Below are 27,054 nucleotides of genomic sequence, written 5' to 3'. Positions count from 1 at the left end.
GGTGGGGTTTGGAAAATTGCTAACTTCATGTTGATAGCTTCTTCCATGATGAATGGCCATTGGTTCTTGATTTTTCAGTTTCTCTAGTGGTCAGTTAATCTCCGTGCTGATTGCAAAGGACACAGAGCATTGAGAAAATAGACTGATGAATATCTGCTTCATGGGGGAAACGTCTCAGTGTGATTAGGGGGTCAATGTTCCATGTCTCCAAAGCCATTTGGCAATATCTGCAGACATTTTGATTTTCATGACCTAGGGAGGAGCGGGCTGCTACTGACACCTAAGACGGTAGAGGCCAGATCCACCATCCACAATGGACAGTGCAGCCCCTTACAACACAGGATTCTCCAGCCCAAAATATCAGTAGCGCAGTGGTTGAAAAACCTTGGATTGGAAGGTTTGACCTTGACTAAGTCCCTTCCTTAGAAGCCTTTATAAGTGATTGGAAAAAAAGTTGAATTGTCTCAAAATATATCTGAGGTTTGCCTTAGATTATTGCAGAGTATTTCTTTGATTAGCTAAACTTGAACATGCGAATCTCATAAACATGATCTGAGTCAATCTTCTCACATGTATAGTGCTACTAGTAATTAGGAAATCCAGAAAAACATGAGAATGATAGTAAAATAGTTACTTGAATAATTGCCACATTTTCATGAAAACATATGGCACATTCTCAAGGCATGGTGTTTGATTGAGACATTTTGAAAATGCCATCAGCTTCAGGGAAAAAAAGGCATAATCATTTTATTGAAAACCATTTGAAAGCTTTCTGATTAGATACTTCTAAGGAGAATATTAGATCGCTTTCATTTTATTTGGATCATTGTAAGCTCTATAAAGGAAATTAAAAGAAAACCAGAATCATATTCATTACTCTGGGCACTGATCGAAGTATGATACGACTCTGCTGGCTTAAATTCTTTCACTTTTAATAGAGATGAAGGGCTTGCAGACAAAAACACACACTAAGCATTAGTTATGAGCAGTTTGTTTTAAGCAAAATTACAGAGTGCTTCAAAAAAGCTCAACAGAGTATTTTTCGGGTAGAATGCAAGAATATTATTTGTAATCATAGTGTGGCTGTGCATCTGTATGTGTATATTATTATCTGCAATCTTGTTTACAGAGAAAGAAATAAAGTACTGTCTGGTGCCAAGTCCCAATTCTTATTCATTGGATGGAGTGGTTTAGAGGCGTTATCAAAATATTTCCTTTGAAAAAGGATTCTCACTAAGGAACAGGATCTAATAACATTGTCAATAGCTGCACCATACATACTTCTCTGATCTGACAAATGCTACACATTAAAATAGCCCTAGTCCAAAAGAAAAATGTATTACTATGTTGTGTACTGTGGCTGAGTGGTGAGATGTAAGGTGACTATGATGTTTCTTCTCTTACATAACGTGGTTTGTTTTTGTTTTTGTTTTTTTTAATTGAAAATATGCAAATGCATGTGTGTATACATGTATGTGTGTGTATGTGTGTCTGTGGTGTGCATATGTTCGTGTCTGTCTGTCTATCTACTATCTATCTATCTATCTATCCATATCTGTCTATCTGTCTGTCTATCTAATCTCTTATCTGTCTATTAATTCTTAAGCTGGAAATGTGCCTCCTTTGGTCTGGAACTCATCTTTCTCTGCCATTGCTGTGAACTCCTGAAATCCATACTTCTCATCTTCTGCCAAATACATGGCTTTGGTGTTAGGAACCAAGAGCATTGATTACTTTGCTTCTCTGTGTGAATGTTCCTTGTGTTTATTTCCTTTTTGTCCAGCATATTTATAAGCTCCTTGTAGGGAGGGGCCTTACTTGGCTATTTTTTTTGCTTCCCTAGAGTGGATAACAAAGTAGTCTTAAGTAAATTATTAGGCTCAATAATTATATATTATCGAAATACTATCTACTACCCATTATATATGTTGATATGCATGGGGAGCAGTTTTTCATCTGATGGCTTATATTTGAGAATGTGGCAGATGTGTAACTTGATTAATAAAATATCTGTCTTAAGCAGGAATAAGACAAGCAATGATTTGAAAATACTAAGGTACCTACCAGTCCTGTCTACTAGATGAAACACAAATGAAACTCCCTTGGTCAGCACAATAGCCTTGGCTCTTACTATGGACTAAATATTTGGCTCCCTGAAACCAACCCCACCCACAAATATTCTTGCAGTTCCGCAGGCACAGCCTTGACTTTTTGCCTCTCCTTGGACTGGGCTCTCAGCTGGTCTATTTCTAACTCAGGACCTCTGACCTGTTCTTTCTTTGCTTTTCAGACATCTGGATGAGTGGGTTGCTGCAGAGGTTCTTTTTCAAAGTTATCCCTCTGTAACATCTTCGTCCTTGCAGGGCAAGCCTGGGTTTGATGCTTGAGTTTGATCTTCCTCCAGCTGTCTTGGACTCAGCCTCCTTTTGTAAATTTTTAGCAGAGAGTTCATCTTTGTTTGGCTATTTTCTGTTAAATCAGTGCTATCCAGAGATGCTAGCAGGCTTTGGCGTCCCTCAAGTACTTGTTGATGCCCGTATATGTTGTGGTTCTGTTTTGCTTTGCCTTCATCTGGTACAAATGCATAAGTGTATGATGTAAGAGCATGCCATCTGCAGAGATTTCACTCTGAGCAGCCTCGTAGGGCTGGTCTGTTCCAAATGGCCCTGACGGGCTTCCATGACCCTATACCTTTTGTTTTTCACAAAACTTTTAGCATTTATTTATTCAAACTGCTTCCACCTTTTTTTAAATGCACCATAAAGTTTTGATGCACTATCTATAAAGCATATCTTTGCAAGATCTGAATTCACCCTTGACTATCTGTGAACAATAGTGCATCAAACAATAACTTCCTTGTAATTCTGTTGATCGCTTTCTAAAAACTAAGAAAGGCAAATCTCTTTTCCTCACCCACTCTCTTTCTTTTAAAATAAATGCCCTTTGCCAGGTACATGGCAGAAATGCTTTGGTTGTTAGGAACCAAGAGCATGTGACTACTTTGCTCCTTGTGTCAACTGCCCATGGGTTCAGTGACTTGTTACCAGCACATTTATAAGCTCTTTCGAGGGGGTGCTCATACTTAGTTGTGTTTTTGTTTATGTTTTGCATGCTGAAGGGTAACAAAGTCTTAGTTACTGTGCAGATAATCAATAATTCTATGTGAGTAAAATAAAATCTGCACATTAGACGTGTTGATGTGGAAAAGGGAGAAGTTCTTCACCTAATATCATGTATTTGAGAGGAATGAACTCACTGCATTAAATCCTTCTTTCTGCCCTGGCTGAGCTCACAGCACCCTGGCTTACCTCTGTCTTTGCACCCTCTTCACCTATGCCAACACACATGCCAGGGGGTGCTGGGCACACTAGTGTATTTCCTGACTTCCAAGTTGTATAGTCCTAGGGCCAGCTAGTTTTCCTTTCCCCTTTGGTCTTCAGCAACTGTCATTCAAACTAATTGCTTGTATTCAGAGGTAATTGCATCTGGATTTGTGGTAAATGGTAGAATATTGAGAGGTGATCATTGCCTGATTTGAAAACCAATAGTTACACAGCATTGCTCTCTTAGGAATTTGTTTTTGGTCTCTTTCCATCTTATTTCTTTCATTTTCCTCAGTTATTTTTACCTCTCCTTGGTGAGCATAAAAATCAAACTTTTCAGAAGAACCTGCAATCTCCCTCTCCCTAAGTAAATTCTTAGTACTTTATATATGCAATTATTTAGAAACATTTCTTTCTTCCGCTCCACAGCATATTAATATTTCAAACAGGAGATCTAAAATTTATCACAAAGAACATCTGAATATTGTGTGGTTACGTTTTTTCACCCTAACTATGGTCATTTTTTTCACACTCCTCTGGGGTAAATTGAAAGTCATGTAGAATATAATAGATTCTTTCTTTTAGCTTTCCATCTTTGTGTGTATGTTTGTATGTGTGTTTGTGTAAGTACAGAGTAAGACCCATTTTTAAATGATTTCACATAATGTCGCTGTGAAGATTTTTTTTTTAATGTTAGGTATTTAAAAGTTTTATCTTTTTAAGACACAAATGAAAGCGGGGTGGGTGGGTGGGGGAGCAATTAAAGATTAGAACACTATATGGGCTGATAAATTTTTGAAAATTGGACTATTTTTCCATCCTTTCCCAAGTTACTGGTTTTTTGGAGGAAAAATGAATTGCAGATTTTAAATATAAAAGAAAGTTATTTTTACAAAATTAAAAATATATAAAACAATATTAATTGATGGTAATAGGAAAACAAGTGTCTATGAAGAATATTAGGAAAAAAACACCACTAAATTTAGTCATTGTTCTGTGACCATAATTCTGGCACATTTGCTTTTCCATCACAGCACACTGTGATTGGTTCTGAAACTGTTACCAGAACTTCCACAGTTGTGGCAGGTATGTTCATGAATATGCAGCATCTAAGGTATCCTGTCGCATACCCACAAATATCGTTTGGCTGGAACTTTCTGGTAATAGTGGGGAATGCTCAGCTCCCATTACAGTTCCTAACTGAGCTGAAGTCAAGTCCATCACTCTTTACCTGTGAGCATTTTGTGTGGCTTCACTATAACCCCAGCATTTCCCTCCCCAACCTGTTCCAATTTACTTTCTTAATGTCATTTATAAAGGGCACAGGTGAAGTGCATGATCTACACACATCTGACGTGGAGCCTTGGTAAATATTTACATCCATGAACACCTGTGTAAACATCACCCAGAGTAAGACAGAAAACATAGCTAATCTCCCAGTAGCTTCCATCAGGCCCTCTTAGAGATCCCGCTATTCTGATTTCTGGTCCGTAGGTCAGTGCTGCTCGATTTTGAATGTAGTAGAAATGGAATTATACAGGCGCCACCCTCTTGGGACTGGTTTCTTTCAGGTAGCATACGTTAGCTAATTTGCTTAGTTCCTATTTTATATCAGTCTGTTCTTGTTGTTGAATAGCATACAGTTCGTTTTTACTAGAATACTGTTTCCTTTTTGGTCAGTTTTTACATCTTCCCTCTCTGTCCTGTTCGTTTTTGGTGCTAATTTTCCTCATATTACTGGTGATCTTCGGTTGTTCTTCATCTACATTACAAAAGAACAAGGCTGATTTCCTTGCCCAAGATGTGCCGCTTACCATGGGTAAGAGTACTCATGTAAGTCCTGCTTACTGGACACTGTAAGGACAGGTGTGCGCTTGGGAAGCACTCAGCACGCTGGCGCTGCCATCTCCTTGATACCAAGAGAGGGGAGGTTCTCCTCTGAGACCCTAACCCCATGCTGGGCGTCCTTCTCCTCCCAGGCATTTTGCTCAGGTTCCTAGAGAATATCTCCATGGTTTCCACTTGGGGACACACATTCCTACCTCTCCCTTCCCCATAGGGATGTGGGGATTATAGAAGAGGGAAGAAAGGACTCACAAACCATCCCACAAACACAATCCATTACTCCATATTCTGATCCTGCTCATTCTTTATCTACCAATCCTGGGTGTAATTCCACCTTGACACATGGCCCCCACCTCCCCTGACTTATTGCGCATTGAATAATAATTTTCAGGGATGACTGGACTTTTTTCGTGGTACCTCCTTGGACCAGGTACCCATTATGCAAACTTGGATAGTTCAGTTATTGGGTGTAAATGGCAAGTCAATGGAGTTTGCAGTCATATTGACCAGAGTCTTTTCCTGGTTTGCTCACTGTTTTTTGTGTTTCTGAATAAGTTGCTCGGTCCTTCTGAGCCCTAATTTTCTTGTCTCCGAGGTGAGATGAGGTTGCATACCTGTAAGTTGTTGGAAGAGCTAAGATCATGCATGTCAGGTGCTTGTCACTGTGCCTGCCACATTGGAAATTGATCTGTCCTCTCCTTTACCTTCCCTTTCCGCCCCCTTTTCGCTCTTTCATTTGCTGTCTCAGACTCTTCTCCTTGCAGTTCCTATAACCTTTTTGCTGGGCCTCCATTTCCTCTTCTGAAGCACAGGGAGGTGACAACTTCTTTCCTCATAGAGTCATGATAAGGTTCCAATAATACTAGTTTGTAAACTATCAAATACTCCCCAAATAGTAGTAATTATAATAGTGAACTATGCTATTATTTCAAAAGGCAAAATCATGTATTTTGCTTCATCATTATAAGACGATCCTGGGATAGGTTTGTTATGCATCACCTTTAAAATCTTAACCCCCATGTACTCCTAATTATGTTATTCAGAGAAGTGTGAGTGAATGGATGTGATATGTTTTGTTGTATAAATATTTGTAGAAATGATAATGATACTGAATTGGGGACGAGGTGAGGAGAAGCAAAACAAATGTATTGGAAAATAACGTGTAACTGAATGTAGCTGGAATTGCATAAAAGGAAAGCAGCCCCCTCTCAGGGTACATTATCTCGCTGATGGCTGTGAGGTACCGGGCAGCAAAACACAAGGCTTTGTGAAGATTGCTTCTCCACAGGCTTTCTCCACTGGGTGCCACTGTACACGGATGTACTTAGCTTTGGCAAATCTCCCTGAGGTGGTAGATTTATTTGCTGCCTCTTAAATTGCTCAGGGCTTACACTGTTATCTGATTTAGCTGGATGGGTCAAAACCAGTCAAGTTTTCACATGAGCGAAGGTTCTCATGTCCTAGATTTCCACCGCCCTGTCCCTCTACCTGAGATTGCTTTTCAAATATCTATCAGAGGGGTTCTTTCTGCCAAAGGAGAGGCTGAGACACACCTGGACCAAGCTATGATTCCATTGCAGGCCAGCCCTTTGTGAATCCCGATGGGACCCCTGCAATATACAACCCCCCCACCAGTCAGCAACCCCTGCGAGGCGTGATGGTGGGGCAGTCCCAGCAGCAGCCACAGCAGCAGCCCTCACCTCAGCCACAGCAGCAGGTCCAGCCGCCACAGCCACAGATGGCAGGCCCACTGGTCACTCAGGTAAGGAGCTGCTTGGAAAGCAGGGAGGAGAAGGGCTCCGAGACGAAGGCTGCAGAGTCCTCAGGACAACAGCACATCAGAGAGAGGGGATATTTTCCATCGGTGCCACCTCCATTTACTCATAACTACAACCTTGCAGCCTAGAATCCTCGGTTGCAGGTTGACAGGATTTCATCTGGAGCCTTAAGTTTGGGTAGAGATGAGTGGCCAATCCGATGACTTGCATGGTCAGAACATGCTACTAGGAAAAATGAAAGACAAGTTTTTCTTAGGTCTAGATGCTATTTTTATGTCTCAAGGAGCCTATCTTGGGAACTGAGCTCATGTTCCTACCCAGGGCATTGTACCAACTTGCTCACCCATTCCCAACACAGACCAAGTGTTCATGTTTGCAAAGAGTCGGGATTAGTCTTTATCAATGGGAAGAATAGAAATCAATTCATTGCAAAGTGGCCTGGCTGTTCATACTCCCCTTAGAGAGATGTCGTGCTGCCCTCCTTTGCCTCAGGCGACACATGGAAATGTCCACAGAAACCTGAAGTGTACCAGATAGGTTGCTGGAGTGATCCTTGATTTAAATATATGTATATATTTTCCTCACTTCTGAGACCTTGGGCAATATTTTAGACCCTGAGGATCTAACCAATAACAACATGAAAAGTATCACAGTACCTTCTTAAAGGAATGGTCACTGAGCAAACGAGCCTCCGTGAGGCCTGCTGGGCTCCAGTCCACCTGGTTTTGACTTTCCGTTGGTGGCTGGTCCCTCTCTCTGAAGTGCACAGAGCTAAGAGGACCAGTAAGGGGTGATGGTGGCGTGCTTCACATATGGCAGCCTTCCTGTGGGATTTCACCCCCCAGTGTATCCCTCTTACCTGATCGGCTTTTTCTTTCCTCCAGTCTGTCCAGGGGCTGCAGGCTTCTTCCCAGTCAGTGCAATACCCAGCAGTCTCTTTTCCTCCCCAGCATCTCCTGCCTGTGTCTGCAACGCAGCAGTTCCCCCTGGTACTGTATTACATGTGTGTGACTTTTGAGAGCATGTTCATTAGTTTTACTACCTCCCTGTACTAGGCTGAATGATGCTGGGTGGGTGCCCTGGGCTGACAATGAGGGGTATGTGTGTGCGTGTCTCATTCCAGAACATTGCAACCCATCTTCCATATCATGGTTTTCTTTCTGTCATCTGTTCCATGTTTCGTGCTTCTGCCATCTGGTGCCCTTTTATTTTTAAGAGTTTCCCAGTGAAGCAGGAATTGAATGCCCTCAAAATTAGAAGTCAGAAACATAGAGACACATGAACTTGGTGTGAGGGTTTGGGAAATATCTTAAAGTCAGTGTTGAGATGGTAACCATCATCATCCCACTGTCCTGATATAGGTGTTCTCACATCCCCATCCCCTAATTCCTCCTTCATTTCTGTTCAATGTACTAAGTCCTTTTGGATAACAACGGTGAGCACTGTCCCTAAATCTCATGCCAGGCCAGTGAACAAACACCGCCTGGTATAAAAATGGGACCCACCCAGCCTGCTGGTGATACAGGTACTGCCTCCATCTTTGCAGCAGTCCTGGGTAGTGAGGAACACAAGTGCTTCTGCCTCTCCCAGAAGACAGATCCTGTGGTTACTGCTGGGAAGAGCAGTTGACCCTTCAGGACAGAACACCAAGCTCTCCTCGTCTCAGTGCCATCCTGAGGAGCCCAAGCCCTTAGCGAAAAAAAACCCTAATTTGATTCCATTGAAAGAGGGAGATTTGGGTCAAATTGTTTGCCATCTCTGATCCTCAGGATGATTAAATCTGTTTACTCTTGTTACATTCTCTTGTTCTGGATGGCGAATTCCTTTATTTTATTTTTTCCAAAGTGTGCCACTCCCTGCTTCTCCTACAATGACAAGCATGTGGCCTGTGTCTGTCTCTGTGTGCCTCTCCCGTTACTAAGCTGATCTCGCTGATTTCCTGCTTTATTTCTGTGTCTTGCAGAGAGAGGATGTGGCAACACAGTTCGGCCAGATGAACCTGAGCAGGCAGTCCTCAGGAGAGACGCCTGAGCCCCCATCTGGCCCTGTTTACCCGTCATCCCTCATGCCACAGCCAAACCAACAACCCAGCTATGTCATCGCCTCCACAGGCCAGCAGCTCCCGACCGGGGGGTTCTCAGGCTCTGGACCTTCCCTTTCCCAACAAGTTCTCCAGCCCCCACCCTCACCCCAGGGATTTGTGCAACAGCCTCCACCTGCACAGGTAAGCATGCTTTTTCTCACACCTGTGACCTATAGCTGAGTTGTGGTATACTTTGACTTCTATATTTCCATGGAGAATATTGTCAGGTCAATCTGTCTTGCTCTTCTGGTCCATACTGATGTTCCCCACCTGTAGGAGCTGGTCTGTCCTATTCATCCATTGTGCAAAAAGTAGATGTCATGAAATTGACCCAACAGTCCATGATACAATGGGGGAACATCTCATTTTCCAGACTGCTGGTACGGAGTCCACATCAACACAGCCCCTTTCATGTGATATCCTGCTCACTGCATTGCCCAGGAAATTGGAGAGCCTTGGAGAAGCAGAACTCCTGCTCCTGGGGAATTTTCAATGCTCTCTTGGCTGCTGCTCTGGAAATTCGTTCTTTCCTTTCTTATTGATTCAGAGCATTTTCTGGAGCTAACTTGGTGCTCTAGGCAGGAGCTCCTCTGTGAATGTGAAGGAGGAAGCTAAGCCGACATCCACTGTCCTCTCCTTTCCCTCGGGGGAAGCTGAGCTCACTTGTACCCTCACAAGTAGCCATAAATCATATTTAATTGACTCGAGCATGTAAGACACCACAGATCACTGATTTTTACTGTCTTCTCAAAGACTGATTATGTGTTACTGTTCTCCACCAAACATGGCCGGTGCTCTCCTGGGTATCCCTTGCAGAATATTGCAAGTGATTACTGTCAAGATGTAAAATGCACAGAGGCGTTTTCTGGTCCATTTTCAAGGCACACATATCGCAAGCATATTCCATCCTAATTATGAAATATTGCATTGGATGAGCTGCTTAAAGTACAGTGTCACCTTCTTATCATTTGTTTCACTGCCTTAACATCTTGAGTAAATTATTTTCTTTTCAAGCCATGCAAAACCCTCCACCATGAAATAATTTTCACTCAGTTGTTCGTTTTATTTTGAGTGGTTAATTAATAGTTCATCTTTAGTTGCCTTCTCGGTAATGTTTCTTCACTAGTAGGATTTAAGATGTGAAAAATAATTTGAAGTTATAGGAGAAAGGTCCTCATACATATATTAATTATTTTGCTAATGAGTTAAATGTGTTAAGCTTAATTATTGGGAAAATTGTTCAGCTCTTTTAGCCTCAATAGCATCTAAGCATTCTTTTACCCACTTCTGTTGTCAAAGAGAAGAGTTGGCAGAATATTTAATCGAAGACTTTTTTAAAAAGTCCTTCTTTGATGAAGGAATTTCAGTATTAGTGGACTGTAGGACAAAAGACAACTCAGAATCCCTGGGATGTCTGCAATAGAAATGCTTTCATTCCATTTTTAATAGATGTAAAAATAGAAAGGGGGGAGGGAAGACAAAAACATATGTTCATGATTCATGATCAGTTTAGACATCCATGAATTTCTTTTTAAAAGAACCACAGATTGAAGTATAGGATATAACCCATAGTGATTTTCAATTTAGTAAACATTTTAAAACTTGATTATTCAACTGTGGAACAATGAGAAGAACTTGTGAGAGACAGATCTTGGGCATCCAAGGAAATATGTTAAACGTATGCAAAAAAGGAACTATTTAATACCCTTGGAGGTCAAGTGTGTCTGATTTGTCATGTGTGCTTTCTGAATGCTGACTGGAAGGTGAAGCAAGAAACACATGGACAAGGCAAAGAGGGATTTGAAGAAGGGAAGTGAGAGAAGGGCTTATTGTTTTTGTTTTCTTTTTCCTCTCACTTCTTTATTTCCTCTCCTAATCCACTCACTTTTTGGTTCTCTGCATTTTAACATAGTTATTTGAAAACACATATTTCCTCCCTTTTAGACTATTCTCACTCCTTTGTCCCTTCCGTTCTCTCCCTTCCAACCTTTCGTATTGACCCTTCAGAGGTCCCTCTTAGCTCAGCCCAGCTTCCTTACTCTATGAGGCGGATGAGAATGAGTCCAATGCCATTTCCCACTTGCATCGTATCTTGGGAGCTGCAATTCCTGAGGGCTGGCTGATGATCCACCTGGAGATGCTGGGAAGAAGTGACCAAATCTCAGCCACCTTTTGTCAGGGTATCAAAGAAGTTAAAACTGGGAGAAAAACAAGATTAAAACAAACATAAAAACAGTACTAAAAATGAGTCTCTCCCCACCCCCACCCCTCTCTCAACTAGGAATTGCACTTTTATCCAAACCATTAGTTCTCATCAGGAAACATTTTCAATTGTTTGAACCCTGTCCCTCAGCCCTGAAGATATCATCACGTTTCATACTAAATATAAGAGGAGAGAGCAGGGTTGGACAACACATTTAAGAGCTTACACTGAATCAACAAACAATCTCTTCCTTTGTTCCAATAAAGGAACAAAATGCGATTCTTCCTAAAAGTCCTACAAATATAACGCTAATGAACAAATTAGATAGTACTTGTTCTTACTGTTAATATTGAGAAACACCTGCTGTATAGAATGACAGTCATCTTTAATAGCATCACGATTTGCTGGAGCATAACTAGAACTTGTTCTTACTCCAGAATCATTTTGGTTTTTATTGTTATAAATTGCCTGACAAAGAAAGGGAGAACCAGTAAGATCAAATAACTGTGAACAATACATATAATAAATTAGTTAATTGCAACAGACTGACCTGTATTGGTTTCAGACTCATTCAGCTGTTTACCCTTGAACATCCATATTGTATGGCTGTTCCGATATTCCGATAGTCAGAATTGTATTTCATCATCATTCCATGGGATTGCAATACCACAGATCCATACAGGCCACGTTACCTGTCTTGGACCTACTTTATCCTGAGGCCGAAAAACAGGCTACGTATGTTTCAATAGCAAGATTGAAATTGAAGAGTGTTTCCTATTTGACATGAGCAAATCAGAAAATAAAATAGCCATACAAATCACAGTTCTCAAACAGGTGGCTCGTAGTTTTATTCTATGAATGCACTACTTGTAGGCTGCGTCCTGGTATGCCTCTGTTTACACTTTAAAGAAGATGACAGAAGAAAAGTCAGAGGCCTAGAAATAAAGAATGTTTAAGATTAGTGAGAGAATAGCCTGAATATAAGTGACCTGAAGCAGGCAATGAAGTCTGTCCAGATCAGGAGCTATTTGATTTGAATCTTACTGGAAGTAATTAGAATATGTACAGCCATTCTCAGTCATCACACAGGAACAGGAGGTGACGTAGACAATATTTTAGCGTATTTCCCTTTTTTAGGTTGAACATAAATTTCTTGGATCCTGCCTGTGTGCCAATCACGCTGCAAAGTGCTTTGATAGACGTTACCATATTTCCTAATTTTATTCTTTGCTTCTTTTAGGCCACAGATCAGCAGTTTTCATGTCTCACCTGTGTTTGCACCAGAAAAACAATTCCAGTTAGATACGATATTTAAAACCACCATAGTTTTCTTTTGTGTGTGTGTGTTGTTGATGACTATTGCATTCACTCATTTCATTTCAAAAACACAAAATTCAGTGTTTTAAAATAACCACCATTGTATTGCTCATGACTAGGTCAGCAGTTTGAGCAGGACTGGGTGTGGATGGGCCATCTCTGCCCCATATTGTACTGGCGGGGACAGTTTGACTGGGGCTGGAACATCCACGAGGGCCTCACACATGCCTGGAATGTTGCTGTAGCCTGCAGAGTGGGGCTCCTTTATTCTCCACCATAGCCTCTTCCTCCAGCAGGATTCCCTGGACTTCTTTTCCTGGTGGCTGGGCTCTCGTCCTGCAAAAGCGAAAGCTGCAAGCCTCCTTAAGGATCAGGCTTGCAAGTCTTAGAAGTCCTCATTTCTGCCTGCCTCGTGGCGTTGGTCAAAGCCAGTCACAGAGCCAGCTCCGATTCAAGAGCTTAGGGAATAGATGTCACCTCTTCATGGGAGGAGGAGCGTGAACACCCATAGGCCTGGAGGAAGATTTGGGCAGTTATGTTTCCAATCTACTCCAATCATATTATGTCATAAGATGACAATATGTTTTAAAAAGTTACTTAATGCACAGTTGTCACTCCCTGCTGTTTCTCCCTTTCTTCCGCAGATGCCCATATATTATTACCCATCTGGTCAGTACCCTACCTCAACCACGCAGCAGTACCGGCCCATGGCCTCAGTGCAGTACAGTGCAGCTCAGCGGGGTCAGCCGATGCCACACACAGCACAACACGCAGGTACCTGGAGTCTGTCTCCCATTTTCTCTTCTAACCAAGTTGTCTTTGCATGTAAATCTCTCCGCTGTCCTCTCTGGGTGAGTATTCAAGCGTGGCAATTTAAACCAGCTCATTTCCCTTACCCAGAGAAGATAATGGTGCATTTGATTAACTCTCTGCAGAGAGGTAACAGGTACAAGAAGGTGAAGCCCCCGTCACTCCAGCATCCCAGGCATGCATGCTAAACACAGTGTCTGTGAATTATTGTTGCATCCTCTTTCTTAGTTTATTCTGAAGCAGAGAGCCAACCCTATCCCTATCTTCCTAGTTCATACTTTTTTTTTCCTTCAACTTAAAGAGAATTCTATCCCTGGTGCCTAAGGCTAGGGGATCACATTAGGTTGTTTCTAATAACCTCCTACAAAGCCCTGTCTGTAGAAGAAGGTCACTGACATTGCAGCCTGTGTCCCGGTGGCACTCTGACTCCATGGCTCACTTTCTCGAGGGCCACACGTCTGCAGCCCAGAGCTCGGCAGCCACTGTGCAGTGGGAAGGGGGGCCGATGCACTGTACGAGAGTGAGTAGCAGGTCTCACAGTGAACCGGTCTCTTTCCCTACTGTGTCACACTCCTAATGGGACGCCGGTACCCAGAGGGCCACAGCAAACCAGCAGGGCTCACTGACGCGTGCTAGGGACAGGTCTCTGTCCTTCCTGCCGACCACACTGCAGGGAAAACTGCTAACTGGCACCCCGAAGACCGTCAGACGGGGGGACCCAACCTTCCTTCAGTAAGTAGGTCCTGGTAGGGCCTGTGTTCCCACTACCGCTCATCAATGCCTTGTCATCTATCTGCAGTTAACTGATGGATGTGTGTATATAATATGTACAGATATAAGTGTGTGATGGATACAGAAGATGTACCATTGTTAGAAGCTATGACAAAAAGCACAATCCTTGCCAACGGTTAATACCAATAAGAATACTAATGCTGACACTGCTAGAATTTTGTCAGATTGGAAAAATAATGGAATTCCTTTGTATTTGTGGATAGCTGTCTGTTCTTTCGTTCACTGCATGGCCTACAGTCTAGGCGAGAAGAATGAGAGAAACGTTTGGGAGGCAACCCGACGTTGGCTTGTTTCCACACCATATTAGTTTGAGAAAGAAGATAGTTTGACCTCTGAATTGACTTTACGCTTTTACAGTAATAAGAACACAAAAGGGTTTCAAATTACTAGTGTGTTGTTGTTTTTTTTGACAAAAGCGTTTGGTAATATTTTCTCTGACTGTTAGAAAATGTCATTATCTCTATTATTTGGTGGTAACTGTGCTATGCATTTAGATATATGCTATGGTAATGTGTTGTTTGCATTCTGCCCTGTCTTATTTTCTTCTGCCAATGTTTATCAAAGAATTAATTTATAGTCTTCTAGCTGTTGGTCCAGAGGTGATAACAAAGTTTTCCTTTTGGTTTCCAATGCCTTTAGAAGAAGAAAGATGCAGATATCTACTGATAATATAGTTTAAATTTAGTTTAGTGTCATTGTTTGACAGATTTCTAAAGAGATATTGCAGTCTTGCATTAGAGTATAGTTCATATACGGTAATGTGGTTACAAACATGCCGGAACCCACTAACCCTGTAAACTCTGGGTCTCTTGGAGGGGCTGAGAACATTGAATGAATGTGTTAAATGGGCAGAAGAATTAGATTAGGAACAGGCTTCGGGTTTCCCATTGATTCTTCTCTACTAACTTCACTTATGAGTGTCAACACAAGGAAGAGTACATGTGACATGTTTTACTCCTTTGAAAAACATCCTGGGATAATTTAGGGGTGCAGAAACACCCCCTCTCTATCTCAGAGAGATCTAACAGGCCTCAACTACATTCCGTGGAAACTGGTGGCTTTGACTGGCCCTATGCTTCTGCCTCACCACGGAAATGCCACCCTCGAGATGAGATAATGACATTGCAATTAGAAGAATGCATTCTAAAGCAATATCATGCTCAAAATAGAAGCAAGTGCTTCAAGTGGTAAGGAAGTGAGTGGCCACTAATGTGGTCTGTGGGAAGAAAAGAGAAATGATACATGAACAATATTTTCTCCAGAAGTCAAACATCAGGATATGCATGTGGACTGAGACTTTTGAGCTCCTAGTTTTTGACAACCACAGGTGATATCAGACCTCAAATCCAATGCAGTTTCCACTGCAGTGTTGAATTTACTGAATGTTTGGAAAGGCAGATCACGTCCCCTGACCTCACTGAGAATAATCTCTGCTAATAAAACTCAGGTAACCCAGCTCATGCAATGTCTCTATAACAATGCATGGAGGCTCTTGGCCCTACAGTTGGCAGGCATTTTGCTGGGTTTAGTGATACAAACAGGGACTTTCAAAAGGGACATGGTGTAATTATTTGGGGGAGCAACTCTTTGTCAGTGGACCATCTCATAGAGGAGAGAACCTCTTTGGATAACTGTAAAAGCCATATAGTCTAGAGGACCTTGAAAATAGTTCCTCTCTAAGATGACCTCTGGACCATTGTTCACATGTCACCACCCCACAGTGCTGCCTTGCCTCGCTCTTCCTCCTGTTTCCTGTAGCCTTGCGTCCTGGATCTGACCCTCTCCCATCTTCAGCTGGTACTGACACCAGACTGTATCACCGTAAACTCAGCTATCCCAGGATTAAGCATTATAATGGGGCAAAATTATGTCAGCTATAGCCATCTGAGATTTTAATCCCAATTTGCTTCTTGGCACTGTTCTTAATCTTTATTTAATCGCAATTGAAAAGTGTCTCTTTCTTCTCCCTTCTTGGCAGCATTGAAATCTCTGTAAATTACTATATCTTTCCTAGGTCTTAAAATTATACACAGTGGATTTTTAGAAAGTGAATTGGATATTCTACAATTGACTAACTAGGACACTTGAGTTACATTGAGGCCCAGTAAGGGGCATAGTCTTCCTCCTGGTGATTTTGTACTCTTTACCCTACTAATGGGTGATAAAAGTACTAAGCAGGTGGCAGAAGAAGCATGTGCTGGTGAGATTATAAATAAAGGCCATTATTTTAAGAAACTTTGGAAAAATTGAATAGTAGCTTTGCACAGCGGTATTTGAATTTTGTAGCTACATATGTGAGGAAAATAAAAACCTTTAGTATAGAAATGTCTCTAATGGAAAAAAATTGTTTATTGTCAATTTGACATTATTGGGTTCCCCCAACGGGGGGGGGGGGGGGGGCAATGTTCTTTATAAGACAATTGTTGATAATCCAGCGCTACATAGAAAGGCAGTTAACAGGTTACAGCCAAAAAACTATGGTGTTCAAATCATTCTTGCTTTGAGAGACTTGAAAATGAGAGTGTCTTACTTGAGAATAGATTTTCCTCAGTGATCAGATATTGATATGAGGTGCTGATGAACACACTTTTCAGTCCTTAATGTTTAGGTTTATTTTAATAGTCAATTCTCGTATCACTTTTAGTTAATACCTATGTCATTATGGTTTTACTCTTGATTAATAACATCTTTAAGACCACAAAAATGTTAGCCATAATTATATCCACCATGAGTTCAAGGTCGCTTATGGACTAGTTGCTAAGTATTTACAAACATTGCATTGTTTAATCCCCACCACAAATTTGCAAGGGAAATACTAGCTACTAGGACTCCTGTTGTACAGACAGGAAAACTGTTACTCAGAGAGGTGAAATAAATCACTTTGGGTCCCACAGTTGATCCAGTTGGGAGGAGCAGCCAGGTTTCATGTTTTTAAGCCTGAGTATTAATTAACCATTTTATGGTAACAGCATAAACACAGTTACTGGTTTTGCCTTTATTGGCTGGCATGGATAATCACATAGAAACTAGCATTTTGGAACTAAACCAGTGTGCCCATGTTACAGAGGCAGATAACTAATTTATTCAACTGCATAAGTTGGCTTAATAGCAAAACACATCGGGAACCCTGGACTTTTGCTTCCTGACCCACCATGGGCTTCCATATTATTTTGCAGAGCAAGTCATTAACAAATGGCACAGAGCAGCTGAGATATGGATGTACAGGTTACACATTGGAAAGGGATTTAAAAAAAAAATTCCTATTTGATGGTGTCTCCAACTCCAAATGCCCTTTTCAGTTTGACTTAAAAAGACATATATGTCGCTTCATTCTTGGCTCTCCAAAGTCTTGGACATGTCCTAAATTCAACAAAAATGAATTGGGAGGTATCCCTTCCTCTTCTATATTTTGGAAGAAATTGTGTAAATTTGGTGCTTTTTTCTTGTAATGTTTGATCGAATTTTCTAGTGAAACCATTTGGGCCTGGAGATTTTCAGAAGCATTATTTTTTACTTTTTATTTTAATATAATTTCTGGAGCTTTTTAATTGTGAATTCAATTCATTATGGACTGTTCAGATTATCTATTTCATCTTTGCTGAGTTTTGGTAGTTGGTGGTCATTGAGGAATTGCTTGTTTAATTTGTGAGTAAAAGGCTGTTAATAGTATTACTTTATTATCCTTTTAACAGCTGCAGGAGATGTTGTGATGTCCTATTTCAGTTTTGAGACTGGTGGTTTTTAAATTCTCTCTATTTTTGCCTGTCTTGCTAAATTGACCAGTTTTATTGGTCTTTTCAAAGAACTAGCTCTTTGTTTTTCTCATTGTTTAATTATATCACTTCTGCCCTTATGTTTATTATTTTCATCCTGCTCACTTTGGTTTTATTTTGCTCTGCTTTTTGTAGTCTCTTGAGTAGGAAGTTAAAGGATTGATTGGAAAACTTTTCTTATTTCTAGCGTGAGCACTTAGCGCTATAGGTTGCCTTCTCGGCTCTGCTTTAGCTGTGTCACTCACATTTTTGATAGGCTGTATTTTCATTTTCATTCATTCATATCTACTGTTAATGCTTTTGAGTCTTCTTTGACCGATGGATTATCTAGAGGTGTATTGTTTCATGCCAAGTGTTAGGGGATTTTCCTGTTGTATTTCTGTTATTAATCTCTGACTGATTCCATATTAGTCAGAGAACATACTCTACATGATTTCAATTCTTATAAAATTGTTGAGGTTGGTTTTATCGCCCAGGACATTGTCTGTCTTGGTGAATGTTCCATAAGCTCTTGAAAAAGCTAGGTATTCTGCTGTTGTTGGGTGGAATGTGTGTACATGTCAGTGAAATCCTGATAGTTTATTTTGTTGTTCAGATCTTCTATATTTTTGCTGATTTCCTATTTACTAGTTTTATCAGTTGCTAAGAGGTAGGTATTTATGACCACAATTATAAGACTTCCTAAAGTCCTGAAATGAATCTCAAGGCAAAGGTTGCCCCCAGTACTCCCAAAGAGCCGGGATGGCGGAGAGACTTTGAATTTCGTTACAGCATGCTATTATTTGATTCCTTCCCAAGTAAATAAGAAATGTTGCATTCCCTAAAAGAAGTTGGAAACATTCCATAGAAACAGTCTAGAAGATAAAGGCCCTCTGTCCATATATAGCATATATATAGCTGTTCCTATAAGCGGCTGCCTGTATCTCTCCCCTACCAGACTTTCAATACTGTTGCTTAATGCCAGTAATATTACTTTAGGTTTAGGTAGAAAAGTAATGTAGATAAGTGTTTAACCAGGCAGTCCAACAGTTCTGTTTTCCTGATAGATTAAAAGATTCCATATTCTTGAATGTCATAAAAATACGACAATGGGAAGATGAAATGGCTGCAGAGTAGTGCAAGAAGTGGGGAGATCACAAAACTGGAGTGAACCTTAAATTAGATTAACTTAATAACTGCAATAAATCATTTGGTGTGGATTCTGAAAACGGTGGAAATGCATCCCACCTCTGCATTTTACAATCCTTTTTCTCACCCCTACTCCCAGTTATCTGCTGAATGATTCCTTTTGGATAAAAACCAGTTTCACAGAGCATTTTCATGAAAATGTTTTACTTTTCAAATTGTAGTTCAGAAGGAAACCATGGAAAGGAAATCTTTCAAAAATGCATCATATTGTAAAATATCACACAGCTTTTGTGAAGCTTCTTTAAACTTTTTACTTTACTTTTAGTCTGTTACTCTCCGTCTCTGTGTTAAGTAAACGATGCTCCAACTGCTTTGCAAGAGTAGAGTTGGAATCTCTTGCAGGAGACAATAGTGGAGGTCTTTGGAAGTTTTTGAGCTTCTTTCCTCACTCTTCACCTTTATTTAACGGAAACTTCCCTTGGACTTTGTCTTATACTTGGCTCAACAGCCATCATGAGATATGAATAGTATAAATAGAAATGGAGTTTAAACACTCAGTTTTGCTAAATAAGGAAATTGAAGGTCAGCCTCCTGCCTCATGTGGAATCTCTCTTGTCAGAGCCAGAAAGGAGGCTTGTACTACTTCACTATTTACAGATTTAGTAACAGATGCAGATTTCAGAAACTCAGCTGGCTTCCTCAGGCTGACAAAGTCTAACTTGGGAGATTTTGCCCTTGATTATGTGACCTCAGTCCCATCTAACACATGCAGGGTTGTAAGGAGAGCACACAAGCAGTCATGAAAATAATACCCAGAGAACTTGGAGATATGTTATCACCCCTCCCCATTCATGAGAGAGAAATCAGAATTTCCCCACCCCTCAGAGTATCATCTTCCCCTGCCCTGAAAGAAAACATGGAAATAAGCCTTACAACAGACCTCCTGTTTTCCAGCTAATCACAGAGAAGAATGATGGATGCAGATAAAGAAGGTTGCAATTAATTTAAAATATATGTACATAAAAGCCATACAGAAGAGTAGTGAGGGAAGAGGAAACCAGGTCAGGGAACTTTGCTCCTGTTTGTTTTATTTTGCTAACTGATAATGGTCTAACAGCATAATCCAGGAATCCGCCTGAGACACTCTAACCTTTAGAATATAGATTGCATTGATTCAAACTTCAATTCTACATATCCAAAAAGCCATTTGTGTGTAGGGAGTTCTTCAGCAAACAATTATAAAGTTAGAGAGGGTCAGCATGTCAGAAATGCAAGCTCTGTAACAAGCCATTAGATTTTTCTGGTCCTCTCTGGAACAAAAATCCAAAATACCTCTTATGTCATTAGGTAGAGCAATTCAACTCCCTCTAGCCCCTTCTACAGGTAAATCAACTCTAGGCCTCTGAAGATTCCTAACAAGAGCTTATAAATGCCATGCCCACCCCCTCACATGGTGTGGGTGTTGGGGGAGGCCTACTGTGGCCAATGCTCCTCAAACTTTACAGTATATAAATACCACCCAGGATCCTCTACAGATGCATATTTTGATGCAGTAGTCCTGGAATGAATCCTGAGATTCTGCATTAGTAGCGTGCTCACAGGTGATGCTCATGGGGTCTACCATCTTGAGAGCCATGTAATAGACAGTACATGTTCAACCACGCTGGCCTGTGTATAAGTCATTGCAAAGGGAAAAGACATATCCAAATTTACTCTTTTATTTGACATTCTTTTTTATGTCAGGCACAAATCTAACACTTCATAGTCAGCATACATGATCTTATGAATTATAGCCAGTAAGTATTTAGTATTAATTCATTAACATGTACAAATCCAAATTTTGAGTTAGAAAATAAGTACAGCATGATTCTACTACATAGCAGGTGCTCATAAGCATTGAGAGAATGAATAATACCTGTGCCTATTTTCATATTACCTTGTACAGGGAGCATGCATGTATATGTCCATGTACATGTGCGTGTGCGAGAGAGAGACAAGTTTAAAAGGCTACATAGAAACCTCTCAGCCACCCAATTCAAACATTATTTAGAGCAAAGCTGTAGGTAAATGTTATGAAATGAAGTAGAAAGGCAGCCTACCAAACCAATCCACATCAACAAATGAATACACACATTTTTCAAAGTTCAAACAGCCAAGGAATATGTCACAGAAACTTTGGGCCACTTTCAGGGGTACAGTATGTTTGGATTTGTGTATGCTTAGCAAGTTGCGAATGTTGATGAATTTAAAGTAATAATGCTCTCATCAAAACTCATTTCAGCTGACTAGGTTTGAAAGTGTTCAGATGGCAGGGTATGATTAGGTCCTGGAAATCTCATATCACCCTTTGTTCACAGCGGCCATTTCCTTCATCATTTTCTTTCCTTCTGAATGCGTAGTAATGGAATGGACTTGGTTACATCTCTGGCAGGAAGGTATAATTATATGTGACACGCATATATTTGTAATAGACCAAAGCCACAGTTCCTTTCCTGATAGGTCTGCATAGAATTTCGATAAATAAGAACATGTTTAGCTTTTTGTTTTTCTTTCAGGAATAATATTTCTGTTGGAATAAGCATGTTGTTTATATTAGCAGCTCCTGGTAAGAAAGAAGACGATTGTCTCTTTAATGTTCTGAAACACATTTGGGATGGGGCAAAATGTACCTTAATGGAGTCTATAAATTTGTTTAACCAGAGCAATTGAGTAAAGTTGACAGTGAATTCTGTGTTTTTAGCTTCAGTCATTAAGCAATCAGTGTCAGTGTAATTGAGAGGGGTTTTATCTTAAGAAACCTTTTCTCTTTCTTTGTTCTTATGATATTCCTCACCTTGAATCCCCCACCCCCACCCCCACCGTCAGGTGGGCTGGAGATGAGGAGAAAGAATACCAGCGCTAAAGAAAGAATTTGGAATATACCACTGTAACCAATAAGATACATTAATTTTATAGTGGGGTTTTCGCTTTTTATCTTAAGTTGCCTTTCCCAAATTCAATGTTTTAGAAAAGACTTATTTGTCGAATTGTTCTTCATATAATTTCCCTACATTTTAATAGTCAAAACCCCTAATATTTTATATGTGTGTGTATATATATATATATATATATATATATATATATATATACATACATACATAGATATGTGTATATATATATTTATTTAATTTGAGGAAAATACACTATCAATAATCACTCAGAAACAAGGCAAAAATTGTTACACTTGACAGCTCTGAGGAAGCAATTTATACTATAGGTGTCTGCATTATTATGTTACTAAAAGCAGAGGGGGTGAATTAGCTAAGAGTTACATGAGGATTTAATTGTCTATTTTCTGTTAACATCAGTGGAAGTCACATGGATAAGTCCTTGCAGAACATGCTGTTCTGAAAATATTAGTCTAGAAAAGGTTTCTATGGCAATGTTCATGTGTTTCTTTCATTAATTGGCCTAATTATCCCATTTACAGAAATGGGAATGAGAAGTATTAAGATGAGATGATGAGAAAGGTTAACCTTATTGGGAGCAATAATTGCTATTTTTAGGCCAGAAAAATCTTACAAGTTCCCAAAACAGTATAGACGGCAAGGTTCCCTCTCCCCTAGGAAGTTATCATGAAAGGGATTTATTTAACACATTTGTAAGACTTGCTTTTGATATATCTTTTGGTGTTTACATATCCATTTGTTATGCAGTTAAGCACTACTGGTTTGGGTAGCATTTCTGCTTTTCTGTAAAGATAGGAAGTAAGACAGATGCAGCAATATTTCTGTAACGGTAATATGCAATGGAAAGTGGAAAACAGTAGCTTTAAAAAAAAGAAAGAAAGAAAGAATGGAAGGAAGGAAGGAAGGAAAGAAGGAAGGAAGGAAGGAAGGGTTGGATAAGAGATGGTAAGGAGAGAAAGGTGGTGAGATAAGCATACAAATTCTGTTTTTTCAAAACTCTGACATTCCTATGCAGTTTTCCTAAATAAGAGAATCTGAATGCTTTAGAAAAATCTAAGGAACCCAAAACTAGTTATTCCAAGCTCGCAGGTTTACCTCTTGATTTAACTGAACTAAATTAAGAAAGGTTAAGATTATTTTTTATTTTGTTTTCTCCCTTTTCCTCCTCCTTTTATTTCTTGTTAATTTATTTTCAACAATTTCTGCAGTCACGTGTCACTTAGCTCTATGAATTACCCCATTTTCAGTCCCATCTTTCTTTGGAAGCACTTTCTTCTTTTTTTTTTTTTTAATTCCTCATGGTCTCTTCATTTCTGTGTTCCAACTTTGAATGGACAGCAATGTGCAAATCACTGAATGTAAAGGACACTACCTCAGAAGTAAGTAGCCCTGAAATGTGCTGCTCTTTAAAATTATTTCTTCTTCCCACTGTCTTCAGATGGGGCTGTGTCCTATAAATTCAGCCAAACCAATCAGCATGGGTGCTCGGTGCTCACTCTGTCCTAGCTTACCCCTTTCCCAGACCATCAACATAAGAACAAAATTTTAATCTCTCCCTTCCAGCTCTGAAATGCCACGGGCCCTTCTGTCCTAATGAGTGGCACATGAACACTGCAGTTCTGGAGCCAAGCAACAATGACTACAACCCAGGAAGGCTACAGGATTGTGTGTGCCAAGTAGAGTTAGTATAATTATAAAAGACACACAGTGACTCACAGACCTTTAGAGCTGATGGGCGTCTCATGCCTACAAGTAAGGTCACTAATTGATTCAGTTGTTACAGCACGTTTCCATGGCAGAAGCATTTTTGCACATCTGTCCCTTGGAAGATCATGTTAGCAACATGCAAAAGCTTTCACACTTATGCTCTTGTCCAAATTCCTGAAGCCTTGCCAGGCCACCCTTTTTGGTTTCATCCAGGTACTATTCAGAGTTGTCACCTTACCTTCCTTGACTGCAGTAAAGATTTTGATGCCCTTCCAGGACTGCCACCAATCCCTAATTGCCTGATGACGTCTTCTCCTTATTCCCACATCATTTCCTTGAAGGTATCTAGAGACTCATTAAAATTGCATTTTTGATGTTCTCCCAGATGCTCTTAATCTGTTGTTTTGGGGGTTTTTTTGGGGGTTTTTTTGGTGTTTTTTTTTCAGTAGGTCCAGCACCATTGCAATTTTTATGAGCCATTCTGGGTCATAACTATTTCAAGAATTTAAAAAAAAAAAAGTGATAGAAAGAGAGGCCAGAGTAGTGCCAAAAATTCAGGCTACTACAATGGAGTACACACTTCGAGGTATTGTTAAGACTATATGGCAGAATCTTTCAAGTTTAGCTCCAAGGGGGTTGCATGCATTTTTTTCTCAAGCGAAACAACTTATAAACAAATATCACTCTAATCACTCGTCTATACATGGACAGTGTTGTCCAGAGTGGGTGGTAGTCCATGACAGAGGTCTGAAGGTGTTAGGTGTTCTTTAGTGAATCTTAATGGAGACCTTGATTTCCCCAGCTGAGACCGACTAGACCGATCTGGTAAGAAAGGCTTAGCTTTTATCAGGAAGGTGATTCAAGAGAGAACAATTCAAGAACAAAAGATAAATCAGAGAGAAAAGCTCCTGCCCTGCTGAAAATTGTGGCAAGAATTAGGAGAAAGAGAAGATGGTCCTAATGGTAATTTTTATTGTTTTATTTTGAGTATGTAACTTTTTATAAATTATGAAACAACACAGTACTTACAATAAGGGATTTTTTTAAAAGACACACAAACTTCACACTAATACAACAATGAATTTTTATTTTTGCCTCTTCTTTTTCTGCCTTTGAGCTTATTATAGACACATACCTGTACTGTAAGTATAGATCATGCCACTTATTGATATAGCATCTTTATTTATTAAAACTCATGATTTAACACATGCATATAAAATTGATGCTTCCAACATTTGTGTGACACACTTTTTTAAGAAGTAAAACTGTATTTGTAGATGATATCCATATTTATCTAAAAATTTCAAGACAGTCTACAAAATGACTAGAAGCAATAAGTGAACTTAACAATGTTGCAGAATATGTGGACGACATAAAGGAATCAATTGTGTTTTACATACACTGGCAGCCAACAAATGGGAAATTTAAAAATTCAATTTGGAATAGTGTGTGCCACAATTTTAATAGCAGTGATTAATCACCCCGCTCCCAACCTTGTAGGTCCAAGGAGGGCCTTAAACATGGCCTCCGTCTTGCGGGACCACTCAGGTGAGCCCCAGACACCCCCAATATCTTGGAGAGTAATAGCAATGACAACATGAAATGTTTCTCAATGCAGTCCTTATGCTAATTTTCCTCTCCAATAAAAAAAGCATACGTTGTGGAGGAACTGAAGCTTTCCAATTTCTCATTTATTTATCTTCTTCGACTTCCGTACTCAACAAAAATTTCATAACAAACTGTCATTATTGGCTTTGCTGCTTCTCTCCCCAAACAGAGAAAACTCCACAAAAGTTTCAGGGTATTTTTCCTCCCTCTGTCAATTGCTTTTTGTCTTTTTAATTTCCCATCAGTTGAAAACAACGCAATTCAAGGAGCTCACACTCTTTTTTTTATTTTTTTATTGATGCACATTGTTTATTATTTTGGTTAGAACAAATGAGTGTGGGTTCCTCATTGTATAATAAACAGTCACTAACCCTGAGAATTTTAGTACTGCTCCTTTTGTGTTTTATTTTTTTTTACTTTTTTTTAATTAGTTTCAGGTGTACAAAACAATGCGTTAGACATTCCACTTCTCACAAAACTGAATAATATTGTATGTCAACTATAATATATATATATACATACATATATATACATACATATATATATATGCATATATATGTATGTATATATATATATATATATATAGTCATGGGATATGGAGTACAGCATAGGGAATAGAGTCAATGGAATTGTAATAGATATATACAATGTCAGAGGGGCAATAGATTGGGGGAGGGGGTTACCACTTTGTAAGGAGCTCACACTCTTTGAGTTCCAACTCTACCTCAAGTGCCTCTGGGAATACGCCACACAAAGGAGGTTTCCTTGGCAACAGGAATGTTGAAAAAAAAAACCATGGAAACGTTGGCTCCCTACTTCCTTCCCTAATGCACCCTGCACTGCTGTTTGGCAGGCATGGAAACTATACTTGCTGGGCATGGAAACTACACTTGAGACAAGAGTCACTGCTCTTGATTGGTTTAGCCTTTGACTATAAGACTCCACTATCAAATACTTGCTCTATTTCCCCATTAATGAAACACTTCAGCTGTGAAATGGGCATTTTCTCATTATTGCCTGTAGCTAGTCTTTTCTAGACATTTAAATAGAAATGGAAATTGGGTTTGAAGAATTTGGTGTGTGTGTGTGTGTGTGTGTGTGTGTGTGTGTGTGAGAGAGAGAGAGAGAGAGAGAGAGAGAGAGAGAGATTGTCAAGATGAACTGAATTTAAATAACTGGTAACACTTATTTTTACATTTGTTTTCAGTCTCTGGAATTTGCCTAAAAGGTATTTTTTAAACTGTGGCAGGACATAACGTCACGTTGGATGACTTCTGTGAAAATTAATGTATTAATTTGGCAGAACTTATGACTCACTTATTTAGTACGCTTCTAAATAAGTCCCTGTGAACTCAACAAATTTTCTTCTCCTATTAAAATTGTCAAGACAAATATAGACATGTGAATTTATAGATAGGTGAATCTATGAAGTCTAATTTCAGGGACTTCATTCAGCACATAGGAGATCAAGTTATGCGATTTTAAGCCCTAAGCTCTCACTATGCCCCAGGAAATCAATCAATAAACCCATGTCAGTGGGATCCAAAGCTCAACCTTTACCCAATCCCCTTTATCCCTCTTATCTGTATTTTTTTCCTTCTTCAGAACAATGATAGAGAATATGAATATATAGTTGTCGATTTCTAAATTACCCCGCTACTGAGCTTATCAGTTACTAAGGGATACTTAGTGTACTGGAGGCTTTTTCTTCTTTTTCCTGGTAATTGAACCACCTGTTC

General features: G+C 39.8%; 1 protein-coding gene across 18 annotated transcripts in view; it reads left to right on the top strand.

Annotated features, from left to right (window-relative positions):
* The window catches only part of ARPP21 (cAMP regulated phosphoprotein 21), a 422,242-nt gene that overhangs the window by 360,920 nt on the left and 34,268 nt on the right, over positions 1-27,054 (top strand). For all 18 annotated transcript variants that reach the window (XM_074312647.1, XM_074312643.1, XM_074312653.1 and 15 more), the window contains 4 exons: positions 6,749-6,930; positions 7,831-7,935; positions 8,910-9,170; positions 13,194-13,323. In XM_074312647.1, coding sequence (XP_074168748.1) covers positions 6,749-6,930; positions 7,831-7,935; positions 8,910-9,170; positions 13,194-13,323 — 678 coding nt within the window. The remainder of the gene's footprint in view (positions 1-6,748; positions 6,931-7,830; positions 7,936-8,909; positions 9,171-13,193; positions 13,324-27,054) is intronic.

This window comes from Rhinolophus sinicus, linkage group LG10 (assembly GCF_036562045.2).
Source record: "Rhinolophus sinicus isolate RSC01 linkage group LG10, ASM3656204v1, whole genome shotgun sequence".
Classification (NCBI taxonomy): Eukaryota; Metazoa; Chordata; class Mammalia; order Chiroptera; family Rhinolophidae; genus Rhinolophus; species Rhinolophus sinicus.
This window is presented reverse-complemented; position numbering and strand designations above follow the sequence as displayed.